Source organism: Tachysurus vachellii, chromosome 11, assembly GCF_030014155.1.
Source record: "Tachysurus vachellii isolate PV-2020 chromosome 11, HZAU_Pvac_v1, whole genome shotgun sequence".
In the NCBI taxonomy this organism is placed as follows: domain Eukaryota; kingdom Metazoa; phylum Chordata; class Actinopteri; order Siluriformes; family Bagridae; genus Tachysurus; species Tachysurus vachellii.
The window spans coordinates 1,203,175-1,212,500 of NC_083470.1; the positions used below are offsets into that span (position 1 = coordinate 1,203,175).

At 49.2% G+C, this 9,326-nt stretch overlaps 1 protein-coding gene across 2 annotated transcripts in view; it reads left to right on the forward strand.

The window, feature by feature from the left end:
* The first annotated feature begins 238 nt into the window (after positions 1–238).
* sin3b (SIN3 transcription regulator family member B) overlaps positions 239–9,326 on the forward strand; it is a 15,014-nt gene continuing 5,926 nt past the window's right edge. The window contains exons 1-13 of one of the 2 annotated variants that reach the window (XM_060881023.1): positions 239–739; positions 3,095–3,201; positions 3,550–3,703; positions 3,793–4,095; positions 4,185–4,337; positions 5,031–5,153; positions 5,519–5,608; positions 5,699–5,817; positions 5,905–6,118; positions 7,991–8,107; positions 8,536–8,774; positions 8,858–9,041; positions 9,174–9,326. The exon at positions 9,174–9,326 is cut by the window's right edge and continues 541 nt beyond it. In XM_060881023.1, coding sequence (XP_060737006.1) covers positions 638–739; positions 3,095–3,201; positions 3,550–3,703; positions 3,793–4,095; positions 4,185–4,337; positions 5,031–5,153; positions 5,519–5,608; positions 5,699–5,817; positions 5,905–6,118; positions 7,991–8,107; positions 8,536–8,774; positions 8,858–9,041; positions 9,174–9,326 — 2,058 coding nt within the window. In that variant the 5' untranslated portion in view covers positions 239–637. The remainder of the gene's footprint in view (positions 740–3,094; positions 3,202–3,549; positions 3,704–3,792; positions 4,096–4,184; positions 4,338–5,030; positions 5,154–5,518; positions 5,609–5,698; positions 5,818–5,904; positions 6,119–7,990; positions 8,108–8,535; positions 8,775–8,857; positions 9,042–9,173) is intronic. The other variant, XM_060881024.1, reaches the window with a different exon arrangement.

A 9,326-nucleotide genomic window follows, 5' to 3' on the forward strand; every position in this document is an offset into this window, starting at 1 on the left:
CAAAAACAAACACAAACACACAAAAACACAAAAACAAACACAAAAAAACAAACACACACAAAAACAAACACAAAAACAAACACACACAAAGACAAACAAATTTCATTCAGAGATTCAGAATCTCAGACACTAAGTTTTGAGCTTTGCACGCATGCGCGTTTGGGTCTCCCACGTCCCATCGATCTCCGCCCCATTTGTGCGTGCACATGCGCAGTCCGAGCCTCTCCCTCCCTCTCCTTTCACCCGCGCGCTCAGCTGCGGCCAGATTTAAAGAGACAGACGCAGATTATTTGTTAGTTTTAAATCATCATAATAATCATCCGGAAATAATAATAGTAGAGATTTCTGAGGCGGAAAGTGTCCGGTGTTGTCGGTGTGTTTGTGTGCGCTAAACGGCGGGTTTGTAAACACAATGCTCGGCTAGTTGGTGTAGTTTTGGAGGTCCGACATTTGTCTTTCTTTCCCTGTTTATTTTCCTCTCAGCAGCGACTGAAGCAGCAGCAGCAGCTAAAACAAGGCGCCCGGGCGAAACGACCCCGGTCGTGTTGGTGACTTTCCCGGATCTGTTGTACACAGTTACACACACAATAATCCGGTTTGTGTGGCTGCTGCTGCTGCTGCTGCTGCTCTGAGCACAATGGCGAAAATTCAGGCTCCCAGCAGCACGAAGCACATCAACCAGATCCAGGACAAAGCGTTCAGTGCTCACAAACACCAGCAACACTTTCAGAAACTGAAGGTAAGACGCAGTGAAAACACTCTTTTCTTTTCCTCACTGCACCATTGTTGTGCTGCTGAAGCCTGAACACCAGCTCCTAGCTTTAGCTTTAGCGTTAGCTTTAGCTTCACCCCTCAGACGTGAGCCGTCCGCAGGCTGAAACTTTACTGTTCGTTTGATTTATTTCACTAAAACCTGTCTAAATGTTCGGCCCCTGTGTGTGTGTGTGTGTGTGTGTGTGTGTGTGTGTTAAGGACAGTTGTAGCTGGTGTAATGATGGTGATCATGTGCTGCAGGAGCAGTTTAGCTTCTCTCGCTTCAGCTAACTCACTTTTCTTTCTGTCTTTCATTTGTGTCACACGACAAAATACCCGGACTGATCTTTTGTTCACTCTTTGTTCACGCACCACTTTTAGCTCTTCGTCACCACACTCATCTCACCGTGATCGGTTTTAGCTGTTCGTCTGGGTTTTTATTAACATCACCAGGAGTAACAGGAAACCTATAAAACCTATAGAGCTTAGCTGTTCATTTGGGCTCTTCGGGGGGCGGTTAGCTGTCCGTTTGGGCTCTTTGGGGCAGTTAGCTGTCCGTTTGGGCTCTTTGGGGCAGTTAGCTGTCCGTTTTAGCTCTTCGGGCAGTTAGCTGTCCGTTTGGGCTCTTCGGGCAGTTAGCTGTCCTTTTGGGCTCTTCGGGGGCTTTAGCGGTTCCTTTGTGGGCTTTAGCGATCCTTTTGGGCGCTTTGGGGCAGTTAGCTGTCCTTTTGGGCGCTTCGGGGCAGTTAGCTGTCCTTTTGGGCGCTTCGGGGCAGTTAGCTGTCCTTTTGGGCACTTCGGGGCAGTTAGCTGTCCTTTTGGGCGCTTCGGGGCAGTTAGCTGTCCTTTTGGGCGCTTCGGGGCAGTTAGCTGTCCTTTTGGGCGCTTCGGGGCAGTTAGCTGTCCTTTTGGGCGCTTCGGGGCAGTTAGCTGTCCTTTTGGGCGCTTCGGGGCAGTTAGCTGTCCTTTTGGGCGCTTCGGGGCAGTTAGCTGTCCTTTTGGGCGCTTCGGGGCAGTTAGCTGTCCTTTGTGGGCTTTTGCGGTTCGTTTGGGCGCTTCGGGGCAGTTAGCTGTCTGTTTGGGCTCTTTGTGGGCTTTAGCGGTTCCTTTGTGGGCTTTAGCTGTCCGTTTGGGCTCTTCGGGGCAGTTAGCTGTCCTTTTGGGCGCTTCAGGGCAGTTAGCTGTCCTTTTGGGCGCTTCGGGGCAGTTAGCTGTCCTTTTGGGATCTTTGGGGCAGTTAGCTGTCCTTTTGGGCTCTTCGCGGCAGTTAACTGACCTTTGTGGGCTTTAGCGGTTCGTTTGGGCTCTTCGGGGCAGTTAGCTGTCAATTTGGGGGCTTTAGCGGTTCCTTTGGGCTCTTCGGGGGCTTTAGCTGTTCGTCTTGCAGCGGTTTGTTTCGGTGTTATTAACAATCAGGGCACTTTCAGCTTTTTCTTTGGACCTTGAGAAAACCCTTGAAGTGTTTGTGTGGTTCCTACCAACACTGTGAGCTGTTCACTGTTTTAACTGTGATGTCCTCAAAGGTTTTAACTGGTTCATCTCATGAGCTGTTCATTTGTGCTTTTAAAAATAAGAGAAGAGCTGTTTCAGCCATGTTCTTCAGGACTCATGACACATGACACGCATGCTGTTCAGTTTAGGTTTAATAACACAGTAAGCTGTTGTGTGTGTGTGTGTGTGTGAGAAGAGTGTTCGCTCGGGCCTTAAACATTTAGCTGTTCTTTTGACACTTTGCTGATTTGGCTGTTCTTTCTTTGGAGTCACTCCGTGTTTAGCTACGTGCATTTAAAGAAACTCTTCTTTGTTTGATTAACACTGTTGTAATCAAGCTGTTCACTGCTGTTAGCTGTTCACTGCTGTTCACTGCTGTTAGCTGTTCACTGCTGTTAGCTGTTCACTGCTGTTAGCTGTTCACTGCTGTTAGCTGTTCACTTGGACCATAAGAAACATTTTTCTTCACTTTAGATTGAATTGTATCCTTGTGGGTTTTAAGCTGTTCATTTGCACCATATAACACCGGCAGTTTGTCTGTTCTAACTGTTCACTTTAGTTATAAGAACCCATTTAGCTGTTCGCTCTAACTCTTATGACACACATTACTGTTTTACCCCCAGAGGACCAGCCCAGAACAGTCAGAACTGCTCATGATGTTTTCATAGCAAACATGAACAGCTTTTAGAGTTATTAAAATAAAAAGAACAGCTAAAGTCCCAATGAACAGCTACTGTATATTATACAAAAGATCTTGTACTGTACATGTAACACTGTAGAGTCTTTTTCATCAACAATAAAGCGAAGTTTAACGTCGTCCGATTTGGTTCGGGTCGATTTTTCTCCGCAGGTAGAAGATGCGTTATCGTACCTGGATCAGGTTAAAATCCGGTTCGCGAACGATCCTGGGATCTACAACAAGTTCTTGGACATCATGAAGGAGTTTAAGTCTCAGAGGTGACGCACGTCGTACACACGCACGTTAGGGCTGAGACGTATCGCCATGTGATCGGTGATCGTTCACAAGAGTCTTTTAAACACTTTCGCTGCTTTTTAATTGGTATTTAAATGTTTATTTGCTTTTAATTTCTAACATTCATGTGTTTTACCATTTTTTTGTAGATGTTAAATACACACATTGTTAAACCTTTTTTTTTAACCCAGATCATGATTTTTTTTAATGTTTAGTCTTCAAACAAGATGTAAAATGAAGTTGTGTGTTTGTTTCTATGATGAGTGCTTCCTGATTGGTTAATTATATGATAACTGTGTACTGATTGGTCGATTTGACTGTGTGTACTGCAGCATTGATACCCCGGGTGTAATAAACCGCGTGTCTCAGCTGTTCCATGGCCACCCGGATCTCGTGCTGGGCTTTAACGCCTTCCTGCCTCCGGGGTACCGGATAGAAATCCCTAAAAACAGAATGCCCTTTCTGCAGTCGCCTTTCAGTCCGCAGGTAAACGAGCTCAGGTAACCTCCTGGTGCGTAAACGTGCTTTTTTTCACCAGTTCTGTTTGTGTTCACGTCCTGGTCTGTTCTCCACAGCAGGTTTCTCCTGGCAAAGCGAAGAGCACCGAGTCGAGTTCAGCTCAGAGCGAGACTGTAGCATCACCTCAGAGCACCTCGCCGTCGTCTGGAGTCCCACCAGAACCTCCTGGAAGACTTGCCCTTCCCCTTCCCCTGCCTAGCCAACCACAGCCCGCCACGTCGTCGGCGTCTCCACCCACTTCGGAAGCGAGTCCTGTGGAGTTTGACAGTGCCATCAGCTACGTCAACAAGATCAAGAGTCGATTCCTGGACCATCCGGAAATCTACAGGTCCTTTCTGGAAATCCTGCACACCTATCAGGTAGATGATGTGTGCGAGAGAAGGAGGTGGAGTTAGGCTGTGTGTGTGTGTATGATAAACACTTCCTCTGTTTACTTCCTGTGTTGCAGAAGGAGCAGCTGGAGCTGAAGGAGAACAGGAGCAGGACGAGTACAGGGATGACGGAGGATGAGGTTTTTTCCAAAGTGGCGAGTTTGTTTAAAGGACAGGAGGATCTTCTGGCAGAGTTTGGACAGTTTCTTCCTGACGCCAAGAGATCGCTGGTGAGGAGAGAAAAGTGTGTGTGTGTCTGTGTGTGTGTGTCTGTGTGTGTGTGTCTGTCTGTGTGTGTGTGTCTGTGTGTGTGTGTCTGTGTGTGTGTGTCTGTGTGTGTGTGTGTGTGTGTGTCTGTGTGTGTGTGTGTCTGTGTGTGTGTGTCTGTGTGTGTGTGTCTGTGTGTGTGTGTCTGTGTGTGTGTGTCTGTGTGTGTGTGTCTGTGTGTGTGTGTGTGTCTGTGTCTGTGTGTGTGTGTCTGTGTCTGTGTGTGTGTGTGTGTGTGTGTCTGTGTGTGTGTGTGTGTGTGTCTGTGTGTGTGTCTGTCTGTGTGTGTGTGTGTCTGTCTGTGTGTGTGTGTGTGTCTGTGTCTGTGTGTGTGTGTGTGTGTGTGTGTCTGTGTGTGTGTGTCTGTGTGTGTGTGTGTCTGTGTGTCTGTGTGTCTGTGTGTGTGTGTGTCTGTGTGTGTGTGTCTGTGTGTGTCTGTCTGTGTGTCTGTCTGTGTGTGTGTCTGTCTGTGGGTGCGTGCGCGTGTCTGTGGGTGCGTGTGTGTCTGTCTGTGTCTGTGTGTGTGTGTGTGTGTGTGTCTGTATGTGTGTGCGTCTGTCTGTATGTGTGTGTGTCTGTCTGTGTGTGTGTCTGTGGGTGCGTGCGCGTGTCTGTGTGTGTCTGTGTGTCTAATGCAACATTTGTGTGTGTTCCAGTTTACTAGCGGCTCTCTAACGGGCAAGGAGCAGGTGAAGAAGATGGATGAGGAGGAGTTAAACAAGCAGGGCAAGAAAAGGCCACGCCCACTTCTACTGCCTCACATGACGCCGCTGCTTAAGGTATCCTGGAAACCACCTGTATCTCTGTCTGAGTCATTTCTTTACACGTCTCAGTCTCCACAACATCTCGTTTCCTTTCCTTATTTTGCTTCTTCTCTCCCTCCCCTCCTCCTCCTCCTCCGAGTATAAACAAAGACAGACAAAATCACCAGCGTATAAAATGCTATAAATGACCAGTCACATTCGATGTGCCCTCGTTACACACCAATAAAACACACTGCACACGTCCGTTACGTGTCAGTAACGATCATTAACTTTAGATGTGTGTATTTTAAGCCTGGTTGGTTTGAGAGATGTTTAAACAGACAAAACCGGCTGTGCTTTACGTTTTACTGACACACATGACTATGTCTCTGTCACCGCAGAAGAAAATGAAGTTCTCCTGCTCCAAAGATCAGTCTTTCGCGTCAGTTGGGAAGCACGGAGTTCTCCGAGAGTTCACTTTCTTTGACAAGGTAACTGTGGCTTATGACAGGTGCAGTGATGCACCTTCAGTCCTTCATCATCCTCTCTTCATCACTGACTACATTTCTCTCTGCCTCCAGGTTCGGCGTTTGTTTAAGAGTCAGGAGGTGTATGAGAACTTTCTGCGCTGCATTGCCCTGTTTAACCAGGAGGTGGTGTCAGGAGCTGAGCTCCTGCAGCTCGTCACGCCGTTCCTCGGGTAAACGCCAACGTGTTTAATTTTTAAGATGATCGTTTTCTATAAATAAGATGTCTGAATGTTGTTTGTGTGTTTATTGTGCTACAGGAAGTTTCCAGAGCTGTATACCCAGTTTAAGTCATTCCTGGGTGAGAAGGAGCTGTCACACTCTATATCTGGCCTGTCGGAGCGCTACATGGAAGGGGGCGGAGCCAGGGAGGTGGACTACGCTTCCTGTAAGAGACTCGGATCGAGTTACAGAGCTTTGCCGAAAACGTATCAACAACCCAAGTGCAGCGGGAGAACGGCGTTGTGTAAAGAGGTACACACACATCACACCAACCAATCAGAAGGCTTAAGGTCCCCATCCACATCACAGGCACATCATCCTAGTGTCAGAACGTAGGTTTATTTATGTAGCTGATGGAGACAGAACTGTCCTTAAAAACCTCATTAGATTATCAGACCGAGCGGCTCAATGTTGTCTGGGCTGGGTTTCATTCCAGAGTGACTCACTGGAGCACTCTCTCTTCATCTCTCTCTCTGTCTGGGTCTGGGTCTCTCTGTCTGGGTCTGTCTCTCTGTCTGGGTCTGGGTCTGGGTCTCTCTGTCTGGGTCTGGGTCTGGGTCTCTCTGTTTGGGTCTGGGTCTCTCTGTCTGGGTCTGGGTCTGGGTCTCTCTGTTTGGGTCTGGGTCTCTCTGTCTGGGTCTGGGTCTGGGTCTCTCTGTTTGGGTCTGGGTCTCTCTGTCTGGGTCTCTCTGTCTGGGTCTCTCTGTCTGGGTCTGGGTCTCTCTGTCTGGGTCTGGGTCTCTCGGTCTGGGTCTCTCTGTCTGGGTCTGGGTCTCTCTGTCTGGGTCTGGGTCTCTCTGTTTGGGTCTGGGTCTCTCTGTCTGGGTCTCTCGGTCTGGGTCTCTCTGTCTGGGTCTGGGTCTGGGTCTCTCTGTTTGGGTCTGGGTCTCTCTGTCTGGGTCTGGGTCTGGGTCTCTCTGTTTGGGTCTCTCTGTCTGGGTCTCTCTGTCTGGGTCTCTCTGTCTGGGTCTGGGTCTCTCTGTCTGGGTCTGGGTCTCTCGGTCTGGGTCTCTCTGTCTGGGTCTGGGTCTCTCTGTCTGGGTCTGGGTCTCTCTGTCTGGGTCTGGGTCTCTCTGTCTGGGTCTGGGTCTCTCTGTTTGGGTCTCTCGGTCTGGGTCTCTCTGTCCGGGTCTGGGTCTGTGTGTGTCTCTCTCTCTCTCTGTCCGGGTCTGGGTCTCTCTGTCTGGGTCTCTCTGTCTGGGTCTCTCTGTCTGGGTCTCTCTGTCTGGGTCTCTCTGTCTGGGTCTCTCTGTCTGGGTCTGGGTCTCTCTGTCTGGGTCTGGGTCTCTCGGTCTGGGTCTCTCTGTCTGGGTCTGGGTCTCTCTGTCTGGGTCTGGGTCTCTCTGTCTGGGTCTGGGTCTCTCTGTCTGGGTCTGGGTCTCTCTGTTTGGGTCTCTCGGTCTGGGTCTCTCTGTCCGGGTCTGGGTCTGTGTGTGTCTCTCTCTCTCTCTGTCCGGGTCTGGGTCTCTCTGTCTCTCTCTGGTTCCTTCTCACTCTCTGTCTGGGTCTGTGTGTCTCTCTCTCTCTCTCTCTCTCTCACTCTCTGGTAACCCCCCACCCCACCCCCCGTCCGGGTCTGTGTCTCTGTCTCTCTCTCTCTCTGGTTCCGCCTCTCTCTCTCTCTCTGTCCGTCTCTCTCTCTCTCTCTCTCCGGGTCTGTGTGTGTGTGTGTGTCTCTCTCTCTCTCTCTCTCTCTCTCCGGGTCTGTGTGTGTGTCTCTCTCTCTCTCTCTCTCTCTCTCTCCTGGTCTGTGTGTGTCTCTCTCTCACTCTCACTCTCTCTCCCTCTCTCTCTCTCTCTCCGGGTCTGTGTGTGTCTCTCTCTCACTCTCTCTCCCTCTCTCTCTCCGGGTCTGTGTTTGTCTCACTCTCACTCTCTCTCCCTCTCTCTCTCTCTCCGGGTCTGTGTTTGTCTCTCTCTCACTCTCACTCTCTCTCTCTGGGTCTGCATGTCTGTGTGTCACTGCGTGTGTGTCACTGCGTGTGTGTCACTGCGTGTGTGTCACTGCGTGTGTGTCACTGCGTGTGTGTCACTGCGTGTGTGTCACTGCGTGTGTGTGTCACTGCGTGTGTGTCACTGCGTGTGTGTCACTGCGTGTGTGTGTCACTGCGTGTGTGTGTACAGGTGCTGAATGATACCTGGGTGTCCTTCCCATCGTGGTCAGAGGACTCCACATTTGTGAGCTCGAAGAAGACGCCGTATGAGGAGCAGCTTCATCGGTGTGAGGACGAGAGGTTTGAGGTGAGACTCTTCACTGGAACACTTCAGGAACTGGAGAGTTAACTTTAGAACATTTCTCAGTTTACTCTAAATGGTACCTGAAAATAACGAAAGAAAGAAGGATGTGCGGAAGACAAAGTGATGGTGAAATGAAAGAATAAAAGAAAGGAAAGCTGAATAAATAAACGACACAAGTGATGTAGAGAATGCAGGAAAAATAAAAGACTGAAGCAATAAAGTGACTGATGGATAATGATTTACAATAAAGAGAATGAGATGGAAAGAATAAGGGTGATGGAGGGATAAGAAAGGGACAGATAAAGGCAGAGAAATGATTACAGTAATGTAATGGCAGGAGTGATAAAAGTGATGGAAGGATGTAGTGATATCTGGATATGAAGGAAAGAAGTCTAGTGAAAGAAAGCTAAAGGTATTTTATCTCCTTCTAGCTGGATGTGGTTCTGGAGACCAACCTGGCCACCATCAGAGTTCTGGAGAGCGTGCAGAAGAAACTGACTCGCCTCTCGCCCGAGGACCAGGACCGCTTCCGATTAGATGACTGTCTGGGTGGGACCTCGGAGGTGATCCAGCGGCGTGCCGTGTACCGGATTTATGGAGATAAAGCTCCTGAGATCATCGAGGGACTGAAAAGAAACCCAGCAACTGCGGTACCTGTAGTACTCAAGAGGTATTCGTCTGTCTGTCTTTCCACATGTCTGTCTAACTGATACTGTGGAGATCTGCTAACGTGTGTGTGTGTGTGTGTTTCAGGTTGAAAGCGAAGGAGGAGGAGTGGAGAGAAGCTCAGCAGGGCTTTAATAAGATCTGGAGGGAGCAATATGAGAAAGCGTACCTCAAATCTCTGGACCACCAGGGGGTCAACTTCAAACAGAATGACATGAAGGCCCTGAGATCCAAAAGCCTGCTCAACGAGATCGAGAGCATCTACGACGAGGTACTAACGTTTTACGACTTAATATAACACACACGTAATGCATCGTAGCACTCGTCATAAAGCTTTATAACACTCACTGCATAAGGACGCGTGCGTGCGTGCGTGTGTGCGTGTGTGTGTGTGTGTGTGTAGCGTCAGGAGCAGAGTACGGAGGAAGGCGGAGTCAGTCAGCAGAGTCGTGAAGGGGGTGGAGCCTCCAGTGAACCTCACCTGATCTTCTCCTACGAGGATAAGCAGATCCTGGAGGACGCGGCGTCTCTCATCATCTATCACGTGAAGCGTCAG